Source organism: Dendropsophus ebraccatus, chromosome 3 (assembly GCF_027789765.1).
Source record: "Dendropsophus ebraccatus isolate aDenEbr1 chromosome 3, aDenEbr1.pat, whole genome shotgun sequence".
NCBI lineage: Eukaryota > Metazoa > Chordata > Amphibia > Anura > Hylidae > Dendropsophus > Dendropsophus ebraccatus.
In genome coordinates, this window is record NC_091456.1 from 51,702,184 (window position 1) to 51,729,383 (window position 27,200).

General features: G+C 44.4%; 1 protein-coding gene across 3 annotated transcripts in view; it reads right to left on the reverse strand.

Annotated features, from left to right (window-relative positions):
• The window catches only part of AOPEP (aminopeptidase O (putative)), a 310,178-nt gene that overhangs the window by 108,462 nt on the left and 174,516 nt on the right, over positions 1 to 27,200 (reverse strand). For all 3 annotated transcript variants that reach the window (XM_069961757.1, XM_069961756.1, XM_069961758.1), the window contains exon 10: positions 15,603 to 15,646. In XM_069961757.1, coding sequence (XP_069817858.1) covers positions 15,603 to 15,646 — 44 coding nt within the window. The remainder of the gene's footprint in view (positions 1 to 15,602; positions 15,647 to 27,200) is intronic.

The window sequence follows — 27,200 nt, forward strand, 5'->3', positions numbered from 1 at the left end:
CCTCTGCAATGCCGCCGTTGCTGCTGTTCCCCCTCCCTCTCATGACACCCAGTGCATAGTTGGCAACAGTCCCGGGTATGATGTGGTAAGCTCCGCCCCACAGTGGGCGCCGGGGCTTACTGCGATGGGGGCGGGGCTTATCGCATAATACTCGGGACTATTGCCAACTATGCCAGTGCCGCTCCGATGCCCGGCGACAGGTCCTGGAGCCCTGCCACAGCGGGCAGGGGTGTGCCGGAGCCAGCGGGTCTGCGGGCACCCCTCTGGTGCCGGCTGCCATATACCTGGGTCTGAGCAATGTCACTCTCTGCCCTGCTGCCGCTGCGCCCCAGTGAGCCTGGCTCCCCCCTCCTTCTCATCATCCACTCTCACTGGCATCATCCACTCTCACTGGCATCATCCACTCTCACTGTCATCCCATCTCACTCTCACTGTCATCATCCACTCTCTGTCACCCCTTCTCACTTTCATCATCCCCCCTCACTGTCATCATCCACTCTCACCATCCCCCCTCACTGTCATCCCTTCTCACTTTCATCATCCACTCTCACTGTCATCATCCACTCTCACTGTCATCATCCCCCCTCACTGTCATCATCCCCCCTCACTGTCATCATCCCCCCTCACTGTCATCATCCCCCCTCACTGTCATCATCACCCCTCACTGTCATCATCACCCCTCACTGTCATCATCCCCCCTCACTGTCATCATCCCCCCTCACTGTCATCATCCCCCCTCACTGTCATCATCCCCCCTCACTGTCATCATCCCCCCTCACTGTCATCATCCCCCCTCACTGTCATCATCCCCCCTCACTGTCATCATCCCCCCTCACTGTCATCATCCCCCCTCACTGTCATCATCCACTCACTGTCATCATCCACTCTCACTGTCATCATCCACTCTCACTGTCATCCCCCCTCACTGTCATCATCCACTCTCACGATCCCTCTCACTCTCATCATCCCTCTTATTATGCCCACTCCCCCCTCCCTCCACCTTGCCCCCTCATCACCTCTTACACCCTCCCCCCCCGACCTTTCTTCTCCACCTCGCCACCCCTCTCCATCCCCCCTTCCCTCCTCATTTTCAAAAATGTTTGCTTTCCCATTATTTCATTTGTTTGGACAGCAGGTGGCTGGCATAGTTTGTTAAAGTTAGATGTTCCATCTATTAATATTCCAAAGTTCTTTTCCATTGTCAGTTTTGTCCAGTGGTTTTAACATTCAAAAATGTCTCAAGTGGCCAAACTATAAGTCATTTCCTGACTATGCAAGATGCCATCGAGGAACCTCCCTAAAATTCTGTCTCTACTTATGTAAACAAGGAGGCGGCTGTTAACGTGGCTCCACCATGCCTGAGATGCCTCGACAAAATTACATCACATTAACTCGGTTTGATAACTATTTCAATAACCACGCACAAAAAGAAGGAAAGATACCCAATAAATCCCCCATTGTAATATAAAGCAGTGATCTCATAAAGACATTCCCTTTATTTAAATTACGCCAGACAAGTACTGTACATAGAGCAATATCCTGAGTCTTCTCTAGGACATCAATATGTCCTAATAAGCTATGTGGACAGGGGGTATCATTGTAAGGCAACTGTTTAAAAACATTAAATTTTTTATGTTCAGTACAGGTTTTGAAGTGTAGCAAAATACAATGACACATGGATAAAAATTTGCAAGTTTTACAGTTAGGCTATGTTCACACTGCGTATATGTCCGGCCGCATATTTTCGCAGCCGGACATATACGCGATAAACTCCGGCCGGAGATTTACGCTACTTGCGGCCGGCTACGTACGGACCGCGAACTTACGCCCGTGGTCTACTTATGCTTCCCGAGCGCCCTACGTAGCGATCTGACAGCGGTCTTTTACTTGGAAATCTTTGCCTTGCCCCGGACACCCCACAGAACCTTTTGGATCGGCACAAAAAGCTGCAAAAATGAAGAAATCACCACTACGTACGGGACCGCATGTAACACTACGGGCGTAAGTTACGGCATTTTTGTCCTCAAACAATGGTCTGGTTCATTTTTTACGGCGCCGCGTACGATCCGGGCGTAAGTTCATACGTAGTGTGAACTGTGTAGCCGTACATCGTATACTTTCCATTGTACTCAAACTACGTAAGTCTCCGGCCGCTTATTCAGGGAACGCGCTACGGCCGGAAACTTACGTAGTGTGAACATAGCCTAAAAGTGTATAGTCCGTCATATTCCGAAAAGTTCCTTGAGCACTGTCTAAACTAGTGATTTTTAGGTAACACTGAAAAGAAACACATTCCTACTTACTAGCTTATATTTTTTTAAAATGTCCCAATTGTTCTTCATGAAAAGAATCCATTTGATACTGGGAGACAGAAATTCGGTTGAGTTCATAGACGAGCTGATAACAAGTATAGGTAATACAATGTCACACAACACAAAAAACATAATTATACTTTTATATATAATTGAAATAATATATCACACAGGAAAATATCTATATTGATATTGACTGAAAGGCTCAGTATGTTGTAGAGCCAAAATGTCATTTTTGTATGCATTTGGCACAATAAAGTACAGAGTAACTTGGATTAAGAGCGGTTTGCAAGAGGAGCTCACAGTTTTTTCAAAGCACTGCTTTGGATTAAGAGCTCCCTGTATGGGAGGAGGAGGAGAAGGGGAGGAACATGGTCTGCACTAGGTGGTCTACAGCACTGAACTCTGACCCAAGAAGTCTCCATCAACTTCCAAATCATAGCAGATCCACTTCAGGTTGCAGCTTACATCAGGGGACAGGACTGTGGAGGTAATCTCTTCATAGCTGTAACCCCTCTCTCCCCGGACAGAGAGTGCTACTATACTGTGGCCACATATGTCCTGCTCATTCCTTCATGTTCCCTGCAGTCTCTGTCAGCCCTTCTGTTTGTCATCCTCTACATTCCTGCTATAATCTGCCTAAACTCACACTCAGCTATATACACTGCTGCTATAATGTGCCTGCACTATAGACAGGGGTGATTCTAGCCTCTCTGCTGCCCGAGGCGAACTATAGAATGACGCCCCCCCCCCCCCCCCGTCAATCCGCCCACATTATAATCCACTACTGCCCCCCCCCCCCACTGCTGTCCCCAATAAACATAATATTTGGTCCCTTGCTGCACAGAGGATGTCAGGAGAGGAGGAGGCTGACTTTATAGGAGAGGTCCCAGCAGCACAGAGGATGTCTCGAGAGGAGGGGGCTAATCCTATAGGAGAGGTCCCAGCAGCACAGAGGATGTCAGGAGATGAGGGTGCTAATCCTATAGGAGAGGTCCCAGCAGCACAGAGGATGTCAGGAGAGGAGGGTGCTAATCCTATAGGAGAAGTCCCAGCAGCACAGAGGATGTCAGGAGAGGAGGGTGCTCTTTTAGGAGATGGTCCCCCTCTTCCCCCCTTATAGATGGTCCCCCTCTTCCCCCCTTATAGATGGTCCCCCTCTTCCCCCCCTTATAGATGGTCCCCTCTCCCTTATAGATGGTCCCCCTCTCCCCCCCTTATAGATGGTCCCCCTCTCCCCCCTCCCTTATAGATGGTCCCCCTCTCCCCCCTCCCTTATAGATGGTCCCCCTCTTTCCCCTCCCTTATAGATGGTCCCCCTCTTCCCCCCTTATAGATGGTCCCCCTCTCCCCCCCCCCTTATAGTTGGTCCCCCTCTTCCCTCTCTCCCCCCTTATAGATGGTCCCCCTCTCCCCCCCCTTATAGATGGTCCCCCTCTCCCCCCCCCCCTTATAGATGGTCCCCCTCTTCCCTCTCTCCCCCTCCCTTATAGATAGTCCCCTCTCCCTTATAGATGGTCCCCCTCCCCCCCTTATACATGGTCCCCCTCTCCCCCCTCCCTTATAGATGCCCCCTTATAGATGGTCCCCCTCTTTCCCCCTCCCTTATAGATGGTCCCCCTCTCCCCCTTATACATGGTCCCCCTCTTCCCCCCCCTTATAGACGGTCCCCCTCCCGCCCCTCCCTTATAGATGGTCCCCCCCTTATAGATGGTCCCCCTCTTTCCCCCCTCCCTTATAGATGGCCCCCCCCTTATAGATGGTCCCCCTCTTTCCCCCCTCCCTTATAGATGGCCCCCCCTATAGATGGTCCCCCTCTTCCCTCTCCCCCCCTTATAGATCGTCCCCCTCTTTCCCCCCTCCCTTATAGATCGTCCCCCTCTTTCCCCCCTCCCTTATAGATGGCCCCCTTCCCCCCCTACCTTATAGATGGTCCCCCTCTCCCCCCCCCCCCCTGCACAGCAGATAAAACAAAAACAAAAAACAGCACACAACTCACCTGCCCTCCGTTCCCCCGTCGAGCCTCTCTGGTCTGGTCCCGGCTGATGTGCGGCTGCGCGGGGTGTCCTGTCCTGTCCCCGGCAGCGCGCGCATCACAGAGCTCCCCGTGCGCCTGTGCCTGTGACTTCCGGCGCACGGGGAGCTCTCTGATGCGCGCGCTGCCGGGGACAGGACGGGACACCCCGGGCAGCCGCACATCAGCCGGGGGACTAAGGCTGCATTCCCACGTTCCATGATCCTGACGGATCACGGACGTGGAATGCATGTACTGGAGCCCCCCCGCCCCCGGGAAGTATCTGTAATGAGATGCTGTGAGCGGGGGAGACTGTATTCATAAGCGCCGCGCTGTAGTATCAGCACCGCGCGGCTGATTTAGTACAGCGCGGCGCTTATGAATACAGTCTCCCCCGCTCACAGCATCTCATTACAGATACTGCCCGGGGGCGGGGGGGCTCCAGTACATGGTACAGTCAGGGCCGTTTTAATACATTGGTGGGCCCAGTGCACAGCCCTCAAGAGTGGGCCCCCCCTTACCTTTCTGCACATTGTATAATGTACTGAATTTGCCCCCACACTGTATCAAGAGCCCCAATACATACAGTAGTTACCTTATAACACTATTTCCACCATTCAGTGATTACATATTACATAAAAACTGCACTAAACAAAACAGAAAGATATCACCATTGATACCATTACATAATACCGCCACACCATGACCCCTATCAGTACAAGCCTATAACAGAGTGAAGTTACATCCAGTGACTCACCGGAGGCGTCTTCTCCGATCAGAGTCTGTCACCTTTTCTTTTTCTCTCCATCCAGCGTGGGCCACCTTGAAGTCTTCTCCTGGCTGTGAATCTTCTCTCCAGAATCTGCCAGACAAATATTTTAGGCTCCAACACATACAGTAGTTAGGTCCCTTGTACCCCTATACAGTAGTTACACCCCTCTGTACTCCTACATAGTTACACCCCTCTGTGCCTCCATAGTTTTAAGGTGTCCCTGTAGTATATAGACCCTCATGTGCTCCTCCAGTTATATACAGCCCTCCTGTGCGCTCCCCCATTAGTATATAGCCCCCCTGTGCACTCTCCCCAGTAGTATATAGCCCCCTGTGCTCACCCACAATAGTATATAGCCCCCCTGTGCTCTCCCCCAATAGTATATAGCCCCCCTATGCTCTCCCACAATAGTATATAGCCCCCCCCTGTGCTCTCCCACAATAGTATATAGCCCCCCTGTGCTCTCCCACAATAGTATATAGCCCCCTGTGCTCTCCCCCAATAGTATATAGCCCCCCTGTGCTCTCCCACAATAGTATATAGCCCCCCTGTGCTCTCCCCCAATAGTATATAGCCCCCCTGTGCTCCCCCTCAATAGTATATAGCCCCCCTGTGCTCTCCATAATATATAGCCCCCTGTGCTCTCCCCCATAGTATATAGACCCCTGTGCTCCCCAATAGTATATAGCTCCCCTGTGCTCCCCAATAGTATATAGCCCCTGTGCTCCCCAATAGTATATAGCTAACCTGTGCTCCCCAATAGTATATAACCCCCTGTGCTCCCCCATAGTATATAGCCCCCTGTGCTCCCCCATAGTATATAGCCCCCTGTGCTCCCCAGTAGTATATAGCCCCCTGTGCTCCCCATAGTATATAGCTCCCCTGTGCTCCCCCATAGTATATAGCTCCCCTGTGCTCCCCCATAGTATATAGCCCCCTGTGCTCCCCCAAAGTATATAGCTCCCCTGTGCTCCCCCATAGTATATAGCTCCCCTGTGCTCCCCAATAGTATATAGAACCCTGTGCCCCCCCCCATAGTATATAGCTCCCCTGTGCTCCCCATAGTATATAGCCCCCGTTCTCCCCCATAGTATATAGCCCCCTGTGCTCCCCCATAGTATATAGACCCCTGTGCTCCCCAATAGTATATAGCTCCCCTGTGCTCCCCAATAGTATATAGAACCCTGTGCCCCCCCCCCATAGTATATAGCTCCCCTGTGCTCCCCATAGTATATAGCCCCCGTTCTCCCCCATAGTATATAGCCCCCTGTGCTCCCCCATAGTATATAGCCCCCTGTGCTCCCCAATAGTATATAGCTCCCCTGTGGTCCCCCATAGTATATAGAACCCTGTGCCCCCCCCCATAGTATATAGCTCCCCTGTGCTCCCCATAGTATATAGCCCCCCTTCTCCCCCATAGTATATAGCCCCCTGTGCTCCCCAATAGTATATAGCCCCCGTTCTCCCCCATAGTATATAGCCCCCCTGTGCTCCCCAATAGTATATAGCCCCCGTTCTCCCCCATAGTATATAGCCCCCCTGTGCTCCCCAATAGTATATAGCCCCCTGTTCTCCCCCATAGTATATAGCCCCCTGTGCTCCCCAATAGTATATAGCTCCCCCTCCCATATAACATTGAAAAAAACAAACACTGTTACTCACCTAGGTCCACGCGTTCCTCTTCTCTTCCCTCCTGTGGCGGCACTTCCTGCAGTCACAAGAGGCTGCACTCCCCTCACCCTCGCGCCGACGCTCCAGTGACGTCGGGCGCTAGAGGGAGAGTGCGGCCTCTTGTGACCGCAGGAAGTGCGGCCACAAGAGTGAGTGACTGACAGGGAGGGAGCCAATGGCTCTCTCTCTGTCAGTGTCGCTGCTGCTGCAGCGCTGAAGCGCCGCAGCAGCAGCGGACGGGGGCAGCGGCGGACGGGGGGGCCCTGCAGGGGGCGCCATGGAGGGGTAAGTAGATTACCCATCCATGGCGCTCCCCCCTGACAGGCTGGTGGCCGGAGCCCTGTGCGACCGCACTGGTCGCACATAGCAACGGCCGGCCTGCTCGGGGGGGCCCCTTTAACCAGTGGGCCCGGTGCACGTGCACCATGTGCCCTCTGGTTAAAGCGGCCCTGGGTACAGTCAGTGGCAGATTATAATGTGGGCGGCCGCCCGAACCGCTCATATTATAATCTGCCACTGAATGCCGCCCCCATGAAGATAGCTGGTGGCGCCGCCTGAGGCAGACGATTCAGGTCGCCTCATCATTGCGGCGCCCCTGACTATAGAAAATGTCTGTCCTCCTGTACAGCTCTGTGATTCTCACTTCCTCATTGGTCCATGCTGGACACACACCCCTTCCCCATTGCAGTCATGTGACCACACAGACCTCTGACAGCAGCCCTGCTTCTCTATTCTAGCCTGTTGTACTACACTACTTTTTTATGGGGATCTGCAGTTCCATCCTGTACCTACAAACTGCTGCTGTTTTTTTTTTAGGTTTATGAACTTACTGTACATCATACTCTACTGTACAGTAACTTATAATATCACATATTTAGCTGTTGATAATAGTTTGTTTCATCTGTTTTACATGTTATTCAGAATAAAAAATCCTTATTTTTGGGGTGTGGAATCAATTGTCTGCATTTCAGTGATTTCTTATGGGAAAATTTGCTTTGGTTTAAGAGTGGATTTGCAACAATGACTGTCATTTACGCAAAACATACGTTGTGTGAACATGGCCTCAATCAGCATAAACTTCTCCAACACATTCTTATGGCTGCCACAATTCACACTGCAGCAAAATGGAGATCCCCATAGCTATCCAAACAAGCAGTAATCGACAGGGTAAATTTAATAATGCTCTATGAAAAGACTGAAGTCACACATACCGATACAGATAGATCTAGCAACTACAACTACACAGTTGCTCCCTCTCTACTACTATTTCTTCTTTTATCCCCTTTATATCAAATCCCACTATAATGGAGTTCCCCCACCCCATACACCTCATAGCGGATGCATTTATCCCTAAGATTGGATGTCTTTATTGCACTGACATTTTTAAAACTAAACAAACCTGCACTTTCCTTATAATCTCAGGTTTTGCTTCAGGAACCAAATTGTTTTTATTTACTTTATTGCAATTTGTATATTTTATACCCCTGTGTAGGGTTCCTGTATACAGGCATTCTTTATTTTTGTTTCTGTACTGCTAGTTTTCAATAACACAGTTTGACACTAAAAATCTGCCATAGCAGCCAATAACAGTGCAACTTTCACTTCATATATATAATTATGGGTGGTGATGTCTCCTATTTTTTTATTGATATGTATTGTTCTTTTTAATTAATAAAGTAATTATTCCATTTAGTCATGTTGCAGTGGTGTGGCTTTCTGAGTATAGGCTATATAATGTATAGATATGATGCAGACAAGTGCTCAGTCACCTGTCCTGGCGCCCACGCAGAGCCTAGTCCGCTCCTGGACCCTGCCGGCTGTCTTCTGAGCTCCCAACCAGCTACTTCATGACTGAGGAATGCCCCACTTAGCCAGTCAGTGACTGGGGCGGGCACCGCTGCAGTCAATGATTGGCTGAGTTGGCTAAATCCTACCCTTTGGTGATGTGGAATGTGACAGCCGGTGGGGTCTGGGAGCTCTGTGATGTGGTGCAGTGCGAGCTCCGGGAAGGGTTAGCATAGTGTGTTTTTTATTTTCCCACAACCCTGTCCGTAATGATTTTTTAGTTCCCCTACAGACTTCTCCTTTACTTTTGCAAGCAATCATATTACATTGACTTTAGAAACCATTTATCAGTGGTTGAGCCTCACCAATTTGCTTCCTAAAAGTGGAAAAAAATCAGATCATCAGTCGCTAAAACAACAACAACAAAAAATTTTCCGTATCATATACACTACCGTTCAAAAGTTTGGGGTCACCCAAACAATTTTGTGTTTTCCATGAAAAGTCACACTTCTTCTCCACCATACGTTGTGAAATGAATAGAAAATAGTGTCAAGACATTGACAAGGTTAGAAATAATGATTTGTATTTGAAATAACATTGTTTTTACATCACACTTTGCTTTCGTCAAAGAATCCACCTTTTGCAGCAATTCCAGCATTGCACACCTTTGGCATTCTAGCTATTAATCTGTTGAGGTAAGCTAGAGAAATTGCTCCCCACGCTTCTAGAAGCAGCTCCCACAAGTTGGATTGGTTGGATGGACACTTCTGGCGTACCATATGGTCAAGCTGCTCCCACAACAGCTCAATGGAGTTCAGATCTGGTGACTGCGCTGGCCACTCCATTACCGATAGAATACCAGCTGCCTGCTTCTTCTGTAAATAGTTCTTGCACAATTTGGAGGTGTGTTTAGGGTCATTGTCCTGTTGTAGGATGAAATTGGCTCCAATTAAGCGCTGTCCACTAGGTATGGCATGGCGTTGCAAAATTGAGTGATAGCCTTCCTTATTCAGAATCCCTTTTACCCTGTACAAATCTCCCACCTTACCAGCACCAAAGCAACCCCAGACCATCACATTACCTCCACCATGCTTAACAGATGGCGTCAGGCATTCTTCCAGCATCTTTTCATTTGTTCTGCGTCTCACAAACGTTCTTCTTTGTAATCCAAACCCCTCAAACTTGGATTCATCCGTCCACAGCACTTTTTTCCAGTCTTCCTCTGTCCAGTGTCTGTGTTCTTTTGCCCATCTTAATCTTTTTCTTTTATTGGCCAGTCTCAGATACGGCTTTTTCTTTGCCACTCTGCCCTGAAGCCCAAAATCCTGCTGCCGCCTCTTCACTGTAGATGTTGACACTGGTGTTTTGCGGGTACTATTTAATGAAGATGCCAGTTGGGGACCTGTGAGGCGTCTGTTTCTCAAACTAGAGACTCTAATGTGCTTATCTTCTTGCTTAGTTGTGCAACGCGGCCTCCCACTTCTTTTTCTACTCTGGTTATAGCCTGTTTGTGCTGTCCTCTGAAGGGAGTGGTACACACCGTTGTAGGAAATCAGCAATTTCTTAGCAATTTCTCGCATGGAATAGCCTTCATTTCTAAGAACAAGAATAGACTGTCGAGTTTCAGATGAAAGTTCTCTTTTTCTGGCCATTTTGAGCGTTTTATTGACCCCACAAATGTGATGCTCCAGAAACACAATCTGCTCAAAGGAAGGTCAGTTTTGTAGCTTCTGTAACGAGCTAGACTGTTTTCAGATGTGTAAACATGATTGCACAAGGGTTTTCTAATCATCAATTAGCCTTCTGAGCCAATGAGCAAACACATTGTACCATTAGAACACTGGAGTGATAGTTGCTGGAAATGGGCCTCTATACACCTATGTAGATATTGCACCAAAACACAGACATTTGCAGATAGAATAGTCATTTACCACATTAGCAATGTATAGAGTGTAAAGTTAGGACTAGTTGAAAGTTATCTTCATTGAAAAGTACAGTGCTTTTCCTTCAAAAATAAGGACATTTTAATGTGACCCCAAACTTTTGAACGGTAGTGTATATATATACATATACATAGTGGTACCTTGGTTTAAGAGTAACTTGGTTTAAGAGCGTTTTGATTTAAGAGCTCACAGTTTTTTTTAATTGTGACTTGGTTTAAGAGCATTGCTTTGGTTTAAGAGCTCCCTGTACTGGGTGGGAGCGCTGTGGAGGGGGGGCATGGTCTGCATAGCAGCGTCTACAGCACTGTACTCTGACCCACGAAGTCTCCCTCATCTTCCAAATCACAGCAGATCCACTTCAGGCTGGGGCTTGCATCAGGGGACAGGACTGTGGAGGTAATCTCTCCATAGCTGTAACCCCTCTCTCCCCGGACAGAGAGCGCTGCATGTATGTGCCTACATATGTCCTGCTCATTCCTTCATGCTCCCTGCAGTCTCTGTCCGCCCTTGTGTTTCCTATCCTCTCCATTACTGTACAGTAACTTATAATATCACATATTCTGCTGTTTCTGAATGTTTGTTTCATTTATTTTACATGTTATTCAGAATAATAAACCATTATTTTTGGGGTGTGGAACCAATTGTCTGCATTTCTATGATTTCTTATGGGAAAGTAGAGTTATGCTTCCTAGCTTGTTTCGAACGATCTGAAACAGGTCATTTACTTGGAAATCTTCGCCCAGCCCAATAAAACACAAAGAACCTTTTGGATCTAAAAATCCCGTTCAATTTGGCTGAAATAAGTACTCCGTACGGGACCGCATATAAATCCACGGCCGTGAGTTGGAACATTTCCGTCCTCAAACAATGGTCTTGTTCATTTTTCACGGCGCCGTATACGATCCGGCCGTAAGCTCATATGTAGTGTGCATTGTGCGGCCGTATATCGTATACTTTCAAGCAAACGCATCAACCTCAAAACTACGTGCGTATATTCGCGTTTCGCTCTACGGCCGGAAAGATACGTAGTGTGCCTAAAAGTATTACAAAGTCTTTGAGTTAACCTGTAAACTAGAGATGAGCAAACCTCGAGCATGCTCGAGTCGATCCGAACCCGAGCGTTCGGCATTTGATTAGCCGTGGCTGCTGAAGTTGGATAAAGCCCTAAGGCTATCTGAAAATCATGGATATAGTCATTGGCTGTATCCATGTTTTCCAGACAACCTTAGAGCTTTATCCAAGTTCAGCAGCCCCAGCTAATCAAATACCGAACGTTCGGGTTCGGATCGACTCGAACCCGATTCGCTCATCTCTACTGTAAACAACAAAGTATTTGATGTGCATTTACTATCATAGAATGATCAAAACAAGTAAAAAAAAATGGTTTATTTCCACTGAATCAGGAACATTCTCTCTTTCAGGAAATGATCGTTCATTCAGTGTCTGAATATTATGGAAATAGAATTTCCACAAAGAGCTAGCAGTGAAATTCAAACCACAAATTCCTAAAGCTGGCAACAGACTTCACATAGCTTGGCAACATAATATCGGAAAATGGCTCTAGCCAATCACGGGTCTCGGTAAGTGGTTACAGAGCATAAAGTGTAAATATAATAGTATTAAAGCAGAGGCTGACAAAATGAAAACCAGGAGCTCAGCGTATGAAAGAATAAAGTATTTCAGGGCAGCAGATGGCACAGTTTACTACTAATAGCTATATCAAATTTCAAAAACACAACTAGAGCTTTTTCATTCTAAATCTATGTTTTGAGACTGCAAATGGCAGTATTGATTATGAAAAATTACTTAAGAGTAATTTATTATTTTTAATAACTGTTCTAAATGTGGTTAGACATTACTATGTTGGATATGCATCTCATTTGTGCTGTTTGAATTAAACCTTTTTAATCATAAGATAAACAGTCCTGCTGGCATAACATTGGGTAGATTTCTCTATTGGGGAAGTTCTACAATTAAATACATAGGAAAATCAATTAGTGTACGCAGGTGCCTACTTCCTGTATATTCCATCTATGGAGTCCAACTGTAGTCTTAAATAGTTTTGGAAACTGTAAAATGAGTGTATGCAGGCGCCTACTTATTGTTATATATCCATTCTAAGGAGTCCTACTGCAGTCCGAAATTCTTCTGGCAACTGTACTTGCTTTGGTAACACGTTGAGTGTAGCCCTGACATCTAGAATTACTTGCCTGTATCCTGTTATGACCTTTGACTTCCTTCCATGTAGTTTGTTTACCCTTTTCTCCTAACCACCAGTGTGATTGACCTTGTCAACAATGTTTAAAAGGTACAAGATTCAAAAAGAAGAATTGGTTGAACACTCTCAGATAGCTCCCAGTAACATAACAATATGGGGAAAAAAGGAGCAGACGTTTAGAACAGATACCATCCAGTAATCTAATACTGATAACAAATCACTATATGGCACAAAAAGGAGGAGGAAGAATTTGAAGGGAGGAAGATAATAAATTGTAGGTTTAATCAATATATTATATAATGTATACATACTTGTATACTATTTAAATAACATTACGTTTCACATGAAAACATTAAATAGAATGTCTTGTAGTAACGGAAATAATAAATATCGGAAAAGGATCCTTTAAAAAACAACATACTTGTCTACGGCTATGTTCACACTACGTAAAAAAACACGGCCGTATTTCATAACAATGGCCGTGTTTGTGCAAACAATGGCCGTTATTTTGCAAATAACGGCTGTTGTTTCTGCAAATACGGCCATTGTTATAAAATACTGCCATGTTTTTTTATGTAGTGTGAACCCGGTCTAATAATGTAAAATTAGAAAGTGTTAGAAGCTTAATAACAAAAAAGCAGGGGAACATTTAAAGGGCTACACAAATCTAACCCCCACTGCCCTGCCTTTACAGTGTCGTCTGGACTGCCCATCCCAATGGATTATCAATGAAGCAGACAATCTGGATGACGCCAGTTCTCCTAACAGTGCTCCCGGCCAAAGATTGCTCCGACTAAAGTGCAGGACTGGGCAATATAGGGGAGAATCAGCAGGTTTGATGAATCTAACCTGCTCATAGCCTGCTGATATCGCCCGGTCCTGCGCTGTTAGTTGGAGTAAGTTCCCCTTTAAAGGGAATCTGTGGGCTGCAATTCATGATCCAAACTGTTAACACTGTTAGATAGCAGTTAGGTCAAAGAGGCATATGGTGCCTTTCATATATCTTTCTGTGCTTCCAGAACGTAGAAAAATGCTTTCATTCTTTGGTGTAAAACGGGGCATTACCAAGCCACCTGAAGTGCGGAGGGGAAAGCCTCTTTAACACTTTGTAATACTTTAAAAAAAAAGAATAAAAGTAGGATGGGTATATAAAAAGTACCATGTTTCTCCGTGCCGTAAGAACTATCTAACAGTGTCAGCAGTTTGGAACCTGAATTGCAGATGACAGTATAAATTTGTTAAGTTAAATGTGTTAAAACTTATTAAAAATAAGTTATAATAAAATTTATTAAAAAAAAAAAGTTCCTTAAAATATTAGATTAGGCAGTACAAGCTATGGTACATTCAAAGTAAAGGATTCCACACCATAGCTTGTATTGCCCGATCTAACCTTGTTAAGAAACTCTAACAGATATTTCTTAAGCTAAAATTTTTTTGTTTGTTTTTAGCTCCGGACGGAATTATTCTTTATAAAAAGAGGACATTTGCTGCCGCCCGACAAGTGCTACCAGAATCTGTCAGCACAGTGCCTAAACGGACTCTTTGAAGCAAATACTTGATGTTTCCAGTCCCACTAGAAATTAGGAGCTCTGTTATATCCCGGCTGCAGTCGTAAAATTAACAACTCATGTCAACTGTTTCTTTTGCAGCATCCGGTCATGAAAGAGCAAGACAGTGGTGCACATCTGTAAAACATCATTTTCCTTGAAGAAAGCAAAGAGCGGTGCCAAGCTAAATCCTATTCACTTTTAGACATTTTGAGAAATGAAAAATAACTTTTTATCTGAATTATTATCAACCTTACATTATTACATTTAGTTTTTAAAGTCTAAGTTTTTGAAGTTTCTTGATGTGTCCATGAAATAAAAAGTTCCTTCAAGTCTCAGATAAAAACATTATATACTATGCCATGAACCACTTACGTAAGAATATTCTGGGTCTTGAATAGTAGTGATCAAAACAATAGCTTATATAAAAGAACAGACAGCATATTGCTATTATAAAAGGTAATACTGTATATTGAAGTTCTAAACCATGACAGACAGAAGCAGGTGTGGGAGTAGAAGTCAGGCCCTGCTCACCGCTGTGCCCTTTTTAATGCTGTGATGTCTGATGATGTGCAGCATTGGCATGAAACAGCTGTCACCTTACCTGCTGCGTCATCTGTTTGTATTAAATTGTGCATGGAATACAAAGGATTTTTTTGTAACAGAAGATTGGTAAGTGGGGCTTATTCTTTTTACTGGATTGGATTTTGGACTTATATTATTAAAGGTGTACTCTGGAGAAAAAAATATTTTTAAATAAATTGGTGTCAAAAGGTAATGTAGATTTGTAAATTACTTTTATTTAAAAACTCAAGGCATCCAGTACTTATCAGCTGCTGTATGTCCTGCAGGAAGTGGTGTTTTCTTTCCAGTCTGACACAGTGCTCTCTGCTGCCACCTCTGTCCATATCAGGAACTTTCCAGAGCAGCAGCAAATCCCCATAGAAAATCTCCCCTGCTCTGGAAAGTTCCTGTCACAAACAGAGGGGGCAGCAGAGAGCACCATGTCAGACCGGAAAGAATACACCGATTCCTGTAGGACATACAGCTACTGATAAATATTGTAAGGCTTGAGGTTTTAAATAGAATTAATTTACAAATCTGTATAACTTTCTGACATTAATTTATTTAAAATATTTTTAAACAAAAAATATTTTTAATTTGACTTGATTTTTCCCCCCGGAGTACCCCTTTAAGGCTGAGCACCACAGTGACCTATCTATACTGGACTGTTTTCTGTGATCTTGAGCTGTTCTAAGTACACATCTAGTAGCAGGGCCGACTGCTTTGATCTTTTGCTATTATGCAATTGTATAATAACTGTACAAAATGTAACTTACTTCAGATGCTCAGGGACAGTCTCCAACAGCATATGCAAAAAATCCTGAAAGACAACAAATAAAAACAGATTTACTAAATGTGTATTGAAAGGAGAGAAAGGCAATTAGACATTAAACCCTTTGCAAGGAATGGCACAGAAAACGATGGACGCAGAGACGCATGCTGGTGCAAACCATAAGGTTACACAAGATAAGGCTTAGTACTTAGTTTTGTACTTGTTGCTCAAACTCGCGCTTTGGGGCTCTGACTGCCTGGGTCCTATGGGCTGATCACCAGACAAGTTGTGATGATCAGAGGTGTGCTATGTGTAGCCACTGATGCCGTTAGTTTTTGTCAGAGAGACGTGAGATGAGCTGTGTTGTGGCAAATTCTAGCAGTGCTGAGAAAGCCACCTGTATGCTATGCAGCAAGTTTACATGCCGTACAAGTAGAGAGTACAGGTAAGCAATGACGTAGTATAGGTTTTCAGTGCCCAGGGCAGGGACAGGGCCGTATTTACCACTAGGCACCCGTGGTCCAGTGCCTAGGGCAGCACCTTGAAGGGGGGCAGCACCGGGGGGGGGGGGGGGAACAATATATATTTATTTTTTAGCCTCGCACCTCCCGGTCAGACTTGCCAGTAAATCTGGTGACTTTTTTTTTTTTTTTTTGGGGGGGGGGGGGGGGGGGGGGGGGGGGGGTAGGCAGGTAGGTATGATCAGGTCTAGTATAGGGGTATTGTTCAGGTCTGGTATCGCTGTGATGCCTGGAACTATTACGAACCAATGTACTTATCCTGTGCTGGGAATTCACTCAGACAATGCAGACTGCTCTAATCATTCATTCAATGTGGAAATTTATGTTTTAAGCTGTTTAAAACCATGAAAATGCGATTCAGACAATATTTCAACATGGTGAGAAATGCATGTGGCCGAAACCACACTCCCCAAGATGGGGCGTCTTCAGGCTTAGTGCCTAGGGCAGCAGCAGCTGGTAATACGGCCCTGGGCTGGGAAAGAATCTGCGGTCATTGAACCGTGGGACGTTAACACTCCCCTCTCAGCCTATGGCTGATAGATACGGACCTGATACCACAAGAAGACTGTACTAAGAGTATGTCTGACATGTGTGATGAGAATCACTGGAGACATACCTGGAGGACTTGTGTTCAATTTTTTCCTCTCCTTCTATCCTGCTCTAAGACCACAGCATGAGAAACTAAATGCTAGGACTAGAAGTTTTAGACAGTATTGTGAGAGACAAGCGCTGAGGAAGATACTGTATGTAAGAGTACTTATTGTTCACTGTGGTAATTCTAATAAACGCTGATAGCGTCTGTCTGCTTCCTGCTTTAGCGTTCTACCAAACGGGACTTACCGGCTGGTGGTCTGGACCAGTATACTGCCCTGCTACAGCGGCTTCATTTATTTGCTAAACTAAGGCCCCTTTCACACACCAGCTAAATCTGCCTGCATTTGCGGACCCGCAAATGTAGGCCCATTAATTTCTTTGGCCCTACATGTTACAGATGTGTATTGGGGCTGTAACACATAGCAAAAAAATAAATACTTGTGAGACATAACTTTGAAGTACAGATCAACTATAGTGATTAAAGGGGTCCGTGCCAGTGCGGATGGGTTGATGACAGCTGGGGGTGCCAATCTGTAGTGCTGTCGGTGCAATTTGCAACACCGGTTGTGATTTATAGAAAATGTACGTTGCATTGCAGAGTAATCCCGGACGGAGTGTATACACATAGTATACACTCCGCCCGGGATTCCTAGCAGGCGCAGAAAAAACTGACATGTCACTTCACACAATGGAAAGTGCAGCCCGCCGATACTACAGTACTGGCCGGGATGAACTTCACTGACACTGGCCATTCTGTGACTCTGCCGGGTCACAGAACGGCCAGTGTCTTACACTGTACTTCACATAGACTTACATGCATACAATATGGCACAGATATTAACTGTTGCTGCACTGTTGGTAAACATAATAAACATGTTATGCTTACCTCTCCGTGCAGTGTCCTGATGCAGTGTCGCCGGTGTCCCTGACTGATTGCAGCCCCGCTACTTCCATGACAGCCAGTGATTGACTGTCACGGACTGTCACTACCAACACAAATTAGTCTTGGAAGTAGAGAAGCTGTAGTCAGTGGGGAACACTGTAGAGGCCGCATCGGGACACCGGGGGAACACGGAGAGGTAAGTATAACATGTCTATTATGTTCACCAACAGGGCAGCAATATATATTAAAAAAAGATAATGCTGGATTTCCTTTTTAAACCAGTTAGAATAGGCGTTAGAATAGGAAGATGAGCTATTTGTTTATATAATCTCTCTCTTTTATCATGTTATTTTAGTAAACAGTAAAACCAAACACCCAAAAATGCAGGGATTACTGTTATATTTATGTTATATTACAAATTTACATTTGTAATATAATGTAATAAATAACATTTTACATTTTATGTAAAGACTGTATGGTAAAATGATGCCAAAATCAAAGTACATGTCTTGTAAACTCAGAAAAAGAATTAATCCTCTTTTATATATATGCCAGTAGTGTGCCACTCCAGGGCTATGTTCACACACCCTCTTTATATGGCCGTTTGCGAGCCGTCTGTTAGGATCGCTGTCATTGAGGCCAAATAATTGCCATTATTTTATGATTATACAAATAACATCTGTCAAACGCCACAATAAGATGATGTGTGAACTTAGCCTAGAACTGCAATCATTTTACTGTATTTCACCTATTTTTTTTCCTGTGTCATTTTAAGTGTAAAACAATTATCTGTCCAGATTGATTCCAGTTTTAACAACAAGGAAAAGGGTAACTAATTCTAGCATGATTAGGGAATTTTCCCATATTCTTTTTGCATCACTTCCTCGCTGTTTTCTCTGTTTACGGCCAACCTTCATGGCTTATTGACAGGGTATAGAAATCTAGCGTAGTCATGTGATGGATGCACAGGTGCAACACTAACTACAGGTACAGCGCAGTTATTACAGCTGTGCCAAACAACTGTGTGATTATGACTTAACCAGGACAGGAAATTTAAAAAAACTATAAGGAACAATTGGGTACCATTACACAAAAGCGATTTTTTGACGATCAACAATTAGATAAACAAGAAGATAAACGATCTCAAACAACCGCTATGGCGAATGACCTGAAATTGTTTCATGGAACGATGATCGTTACTGAGTTCGTCCTGACGTCGCTATTGCGAATGACTGAACAACGACTTATTACATGCGAACGATTTGCGAACGATCAACGATAAAAATGGGTCCAAATTCTATCAAAGGACTAATGATTGCTTGTTGGTCGTTTAATCGTTGTCTGCTATTACACTAAACGATTATTGTTCAAATCCGAACGATCTAACGATTTTTTGAACGATAATCATCCTCTGTAATAGGGCCCTAAAAGAAAGTTTACAGTGGTACCTTGGTTTAGGAGTAACTTAGTTTAAAAGCGTTTTGGTTTAAGAGCTCACAGTTTTTCAAAATTGTGACTTGGTTTAAGAGCATTGCTTTGGTTTAAGAACTCCCTGTGGTGGGTGGGTGGCTTGCGGGAGTGGGGGTGGGGTATGGTCTGTATAGTGTGGTCTACAGCTCTGGCCCAGGAAGTCTCCCTCACCTTCCAAATCATAGCAGATCCACTTCAGGCTGGGACTTCTCTTCATAGCTGTAACCCCTCTCTCCCCGGACAGAGAGTGCTGCATGTATGTGCCCACATCTGCCCTGCTCATTCCTTCATGCTCCCCGCAGTCTCTGTCAGCCCTTGTGTTTCCCATTCTCTCAATTACTGTATAGTAACTTATATCATCACATATTCTGCTGTTTCTGAATGTTTGTTTCATCTGTTTTACATGTTATTCAGAATAAATCATTATTTTTGGGGTGTGGAACCATTTGTCTGCATTTCTTTGATTTCTTAAGGTAAAATTTGCTTTGGTGTAAGAGTGGATTTGGCTTACAAGCACGGTCCCGGATTGGATTATGCTCGTAATTCAAGGCACCACTGTACTAGGAAACTATTCCCTCTCATTTTATTAAAAAAAATAACATTTATTTGCTGAAACTGTAATAGTTCCTTAACATGTTTCATCTGTAAAAACTGCCAATGCAAAGCTCTGACTTTGTGTTCTGGCAACAATTTCTGTGTAGATTTTAATGTGTGTTTGGGGTTATTTTTGCTGAAAGATCCAACTATGCCCTCATTTAGCGGAGGCAGAGAGGTTTTAGGCTAAAATCAATCTGTAGTGGAATTCATTACACCGCTGATTTTCACAAGCTCTGCTCCTCTACCAGCAATACAGCTGCAAAGCATTAATGATCCGGACCCATATGTGACAGCATCCTTTCTTTGCATGTAGTTTGTGTTTGCCAACTCTGATGTGTCTATGACCAAAAAGTTGTCGCATCTGAGCATATCACAAAATGTCGTTTGTAGTTCCAATGACATTTTGTAAAGTTCAGGAGCTTCATTATGTGACTTTTTGTTAGACAAAGCATCTTTCATGAAAATTTAGGGCTGAACTTCTTACTGTATGTGGGGGAAGTACTCTTGTGCATCCTCTTCCTGGCAATTTATTTAACTACTTAAATGCATTTAGATTTGCTCTTATTTTCTATCATACTAATCTCGACTGACTACTACTTTGTTAGAACCATTCTTTAAACTGTTTGTGCACTGTTCTTTGGTGTTACACATGTAACATGTTCCAATAACTGTTCCTGAGACTAACAGCAATAAAAAGAAAGGACTTTGACCAAAAATGTTTATATCATTGGTTTTATTTAAATTATTATATAGGTGATGCCAACAGTATAATTAAAAAAAAAAATCGTTCTGTAGGAAAGATGCCCATAAAAAGGGTAAACAATTTCAATTATTATTTTTGAGAAACATTTGTTTCATTATTTTACTTTGGCTTTTGATTCTAATTTGTCCTGTCTGTTTATTTATACAGACAGAACAGTGATATAATTTACTGTTTAACTAGAATTAAAGAGGACCTGTGATAACTATACCATTTGTAGCTTTGGGTACCCTGGTTCCAATGTTGTTTTTTTGATTTGTTGCTATAGGGATTTGTACTATTTGGTTGACTGTGTGCACGGTGTGCATGAATAGAATGACGCCGGCACGGGAAGCTGGTGCCACTGTCCTATTTTTGAACCAAGGCGGCAGTCTATTACCAAGCACTAGCCTGGCCTAATTCTAATGGAGCCGATTCCCCACACCAGTGCTGTTCTATTCATGTTCAACACTTAAAGCAAATGTACCTGATGGTAAATTTGCTTTAAAAAAAATCTGATTTGTGCATAGTATGATAATGACCGTGTATATTATATGAAGTATTGTAATACTTACAGAAATAGTTTGCCACACCTGGACCATAAGCATTTTATAGCCTGGGGATGAAAGTAATGGGAGGGTCCTAGCAAAGTGCCCTCCTAGATTTTTTAGCATGTTCATAAAATCATCCTCTCTGTAAACCAGGTATACGCTTAGTCTATCAGAGCCTTTAGTCTATTTGAAGCAGATGTTAAGTCAGTTGGTGTGTAGGGAGACAGGGTTAATTTATTTAAGTGTTTCCAAAGACTGTATCTGAAACAATAAGTGGGAAATTGGCATTGAAGCAGCACAACTGTGTCGTTGTGTATTGTCATAAGTAGAAATCAAGTCTCTAATGGTAGTCTGCACAACAGACAGACAGGCTAATTCTTTGAGGAGGTTTTAAAGTGACTCTGTACCCACAATCTCACCCCCCCCCCCCCCCCAAACCGCCTGTACCTTCGGATAGCTGCTTTTAATCCAAGATGTGTCCTGTGGTCCGTTTGGCAGGTAATGCAGTTATTGTCCTAAAAACAACTTTTAAACTGGCAGCCCGTGCTCTACAGGAGTGGCCTAGATTGTGTGTGCATTAGGCTGGCACAACCTTTCTGTCCCTCCTTATCATTAGAATTTGTCAGCTGTGTCATCCAGCACATGGGCTGGATTGTTAAGACACCTGTGCAAATGTTCAGCATGGAGAAAATGTTCTAGGGCATTTCTAATGATGAAGAGGGTGGGGAGGAGGGACGGAGGGGTGGTGCAAAGTTATGGCACAGATATTCTAGGCACAGGGATGTAAGTTTAAAAGTTATTTTTTAGGACAATAACTGCATCACCTGCCAAACGGACCCCAGGACACATCTTGGATTAAAAGCAGCTATCCGAAGGTACAAGTGGTTTGGGGGGTCAGATTTTGGGCACAGAGTCCTTTAATGCAGCTTCCAAAAGCAGAAGGTGGTTACTGAGTTGGGAATCACCACAGTACAGAGCACTGGGGCATGGTCTGACCAAATGGCAATGCCAATGTGTGAGAATGTTTGCCAAGTGAGTAAGTGGTGATTTTCCAATCAATGCAATTAAGTGACTTATGTAAGGGTAAGTAAAGAGTATAGTCTCAGATGTCAGGGTGTAGGATCTGCCACAAGTCTTCTAGCTGTAGGAAACAGAGTGTAGCAGAGAACCTCCTCATATGAAAATTCATTGGTGACCTCTGCCTAAGGCTGGGTTCACACTATGTATATTTGAGGCTGTATTTGTGAGGCTGTATAGCAACCAAAACCAGGAGTGGATTGAAAACACAGAAAGGCTCTGTTCACATAATGTTGTAATTGAGTGGATGGCCATCATTTAATGGCAAATATTTGCTGTTATTTTAAAACAACGGCTGTGGTATTGAAATAATGGCCGTTATTTACTGTTATATGGCGGCCATCCACTCAATTTCAACATTGTGTGAACAGATCCTTTCTGTGTTTTCAATCCACTCCTGGTTTTGGTTGCTATGAGGACCTGACATGAGGACCAAATACAGCCTCAAATATACATAGTGTGAACCCAGCCTTAAGAGGTATCCAGGAAATGGTCAAAAACAAAGTTGAAGAAAGAAAGCAATAATGAAAGAAAGATGGTGGTTTTTAATGATGAATGAAGATCCCGATGTTCGATTCGGATCCCAAACACAAACATAAAAAAAATAATCGTGATCGGCTTGTGTTTGCCGAACATTCACGAATAAACAACGAATGTACAGTAGAAGCGTACAATTCAGTTGCGTACAGATTATACACGTTTCAATCTATAGTTATGCACATGCATTCAGATTATTAAACGCTTAGCATAAATTACGCAGTTTGCAAGTTTGAATGTGTTCGAAAATGATCGTTATAACCATTCTGATCATTGAACAAATTGTTCGTGGTCGGTGTCATGTTCGTACGAAGGGAATTATTACCCTACTATGGGGCAATTGGCATCAGAATCCCCAGAGGGTTTCTGCCTTACCCTGGATCAGTATTGTATTGTTTGATTGCAGAGCTATGATTGGATGTATGAGCAGTTTACAATAATTTCTACTCTACGCACTTTGATAAATCCGGGCCATTGTGTTCTGCTAATCCAAATACAGGCCTTGTAGATTTTCAAATTTTCATGTGTAATTCTGTCAAACTTTGAGAATTTCCTGCCTTAACATATAAAACACCCAAAGCTGCACATGTAAGCAATACCACATCCTTTGACCATAGTGCGTCATATTCATGGAAAGAAAAATATTTGTATATATTTGAAGCTAATGCAACCAGCTTACCATCAGCATATATTGTAGTCGAAATTTAAACTGATATTTCTGAAGTTTTTTTTAGGGGAAGGAAAACTTTTGCCTGTAAAAGTACTATATTATGTTTTTAGAACATTAAAAAAAGTATAAATAATTAATATAATACATAGCATATATAGATTGGGTCTTTTAGACTAGTAGTGACACACATGAACAAACTAGTTTTATAGTAGGGTAAAATCAAATGGTTTCATCCTATTAAATTATCTGGATCAAAAGTATATAGAAGGGTTATCCGTGTTCTTATTCTGCTCTTTCTAATTTGTTTTAGAGACCAAGGGTGTATTGTCACCCTCCTTATCTTAGGGTACTATTACACCAACAGATCTGACGAAAGATTATCTGCCAAAGATTTGAAGCCAAACCCAGGAACAGACTATAAACAGAGAACAGATCATAAAGGAAAGACTGGATTTCTCCTCTTTTCAAATCCACTCCTGGGTTTGGCTTCAAATCTTTGGCAGATAATCTGTCGTCAGATCTGTTGGTGTAATAGTACCCTTAGTCTTATGTTTATCTTACTTGTCTTCTGGATATTTTATTACTTAGGAACTGTCTACTGGATGGTATATAACTTAAGACAAACTCGTTGGGAGTGGAAGATCCACATTCTCTACATATGACCACTAAAGTTGAGCAAACTTTGAGCATGCTCGAGTTCGTCCAAACCAGAGTGTGCAGCAGTGGTAAGTGTAATACCATATCCATACTTGTGTCGTTTGGGGGCAGCCTCCCACGCCGGTGGTGCTGGCCGGGTTCTGGTGGGGCTTTTTGGGTCTGGTCCTGTGACATGGGGGTTGCAGGGCCCCCCTTCCCTGCACGTGCACGCTTTGCGGGGGTGGCGGTCACTGACCGACACGGTGTGGAGTTAGCGTAGGGACCCGTGTAAACCAGAGGACCTGCACGTTGGTACACGGGGCTATTATGGCTTGATCAAATCATATACAGACACTCTGGTGTTGATTTTTAATATAGGCCAAGCGGCATTAGTATCAGCCATAGATGGGATGTGCAGCCGTTCCTTTCTCTCCAGTTTCAGCATTTGAATAGCCATGGCTGCTGAAGTTGGATGCAGCCCTAAGGCTGCCTGGAAAACATGAATACATCCTAAGGCCATGTTCAGACCTTGTAAGAGACCCAGAAAAGATCTCAAAAAAGATCATCTTTAGCGCTGCTGAGATCATCTTTAGCACTGCTGAGTTCTGATGCGGGCGCTCGCTCCACAGTGTGCACTGACAGGGTTTTCTTCGGCCGCTATTCAATGAATAGTGGCTGCAGAAAACTGATGTCAGTTTCTCGCAGTGCCACTTTTTGTATACAATCTGGCCAGGATTCCATAGGCAGCAACTTCACGTATATTTTCGTATTAATCACGGCCATTGTTGCAATCGGCAACAAAGTCCGTAGTTTTACGAAAATAAACGTAGTGTGAACATAGCCTATGGCTGTATCCATGTTTTCCAGGCAGGTTTAGGGCTTAATCCAACTTCAGCAGCCTCCGCTAATCCAATGCTGTCAGCTTGGGTTCAGACAAGCTCGAGCATGCCTGAAGCTCACTCAATTCCAATGACCACATTAAACAGGATGTACCACCAGGTACATTCTCTTTAATCTGAACCCACAGATCGAACGGCGCCGTCACGGGGAAGCCGGTGCAGCAGTTCTTTTATCTGACCGCGGCCCAGTTCCCGTGCACGGCGCCATTCCATGCACCTGAACCAGCTGGTGCTCAAGCACTGAAGGCGGGCCGGGCCACCCCCAGTGGGAGGGAATTCCCTCCACTGTATGACGCGGCTCCGTTAGAATCAATGGAGCCGCGTCATACAGGGGAGGGAATTCCCTCGCACTGGGGGCGGCCCGGCCTGCCTCCAGTGATTGAGCACCGTCCGGTTCCGGAGTATAGAACGGCGCAGTGCGAAAAACGGACCACGGCACCGGCTTCCCCGTGACGGCGCAGTTCGATCAGTGTGGGTTCAGATTAAAAAGGATGTACCTGGTGGTACATCCTTTTTAAGCTGTTCTGCACCTGCTTGAACCTAAAGGAATAAGATGAAGGTTCTTTCTGGAAGGTTCGAGAAGGGGTGGATCGAAAGTGTTTATAAACCAGGTATACTAAGCACAAAGGAAGCCCTTGGGAGCCAGATTGTATATATCCATCCAATGTAGCTAAGTATATCTTCTTTTTTACTTTTTTGTATTTATAACCTCTTGTGTTTGTCTTTGTCAGTAAACTATGGGGGAGATTTATCAAACTGGTGTAAAAAAGAATTGTCTTAGTTGCCCCTAGCAACCATATTCCACCTTTCGTTTTTTCAAACAAGGTATGAAAAGTGGAATCTGATTGGTTGCTAAGGGCAACTAAGACAATTATCCCTTACACCAGTTTGATAAATCTCCCCTCATGTGTTTTCACTTAGCTACTGTGTCTGGACAAATTTATTAATGCATCTTAAAATCCCATAAAACGCTTGTCTTGCTAAAGTAGTCAACCAAACTCCAACTATAATCTTTAAAGTCCAGATAAAGAAAAGCCTGTGATCACCTTTGAAAAGACTTTGTTTTATTTCTTTCTTTGAACTTATGGTATACTTTCTCCATAGATCTTTATATATATGGTAATTGTGTGTTCTACAGCTTCTGTTATCAGTAAAGTCCATTGGAGCAGCAATTCTCTATCAGCTTTTCTCTTTTTTGCTAAAACAATTTCTAAACTGACTTATGACCACATTAGAAGGTTAACATTGATATAGTTCTACTCAAAGAAGGTCAAACACATTATTTTTTATTTGATCTTGGTAATAAATTAGTTATATATGGCCATTTTTAATAAAGCTTAAGGGTGCATTCACACACATAGGATCCACAGCAGATATGATGGTGCACATTTGATGCTGTGTTCAGTTATTTAGAGCAAATCTGCTGCGGATACACGGATCTGCAGCATAAAATCTCCTGCGATACGGTGAGTGTGAAGCTACCCTAAAGGTAAACTATAAGCATTTTTGTGCAAACAAACCTGTTGACAGCTCCGTACCCCATTTTTACGGCACTGGTGTTCTTTCCTTAGTTGGTCCAGTGTTTTTGATAACTTTAATCAAACTGAAATATGTAAATTAGCACATTAGAAGCACAGAAGGCGTTCCTCTGACCCTCAGAGCACAATTTGGCCTGCCTGCCGCCTCCTTTAACCCCTTCCCCCAATATGACGTCCAGGGACGTCATGAAAAGCAGTGGCAGAATGCATCATGACGTCCCTGGACGTCATGCTTTCCCTGCCTCCCCCCTCTGTCCCTAGATGAGATCGGGCAGCAGGAGGAGGCTATGTCACACAGCCTCCTCCTGCTGCCACTGCCCGGAGGGGAGCCGTGCTCCCCCCCGGGCAGTTAACCCCATAAACGCCGCGGTCAATGCGACCGCAGCGTCTATGGGGAGATTCAGTGTCCCCCGCCGATCGGGCGGCGGGGGGAGGCTGCAGAACGCTGCCTCCCCCCACCGCCACTCAGTCTGTGTCCCCCGGCCCCCTCCCCTCATCCTCCGATACCGGCGGATAGCCGCTACTACCGTTTTAGCGGCGATCCGCCGGTACCGGGCATTACCGGCGCCGCCGATAGCTTTCATCTCCCCCCACCGTGAATCCACGGTGGGGGGAGATGAAAAATGTCCCCTCAGACCCCAGATCAGCCCCCCGATCACCCTACCCGGGCGGCCATCAGATCCAAGATGGCCGCCTCCATCCCTGCGAACAAACGATGTTTGTTCGCAGGGATGGAAATTAATTAGTGATCAAAGCCCCATGCTCTCCGCCACTGGAGGTAGCGGAGAGCATGGGGCAGTGATCGGGGACCCCCCCGTGTGGTCCCGGAGCAGGCGATCGGCGGTATATACTATATACCGCCGATCGCCTGTTCCCAGTGCTGATCAGCA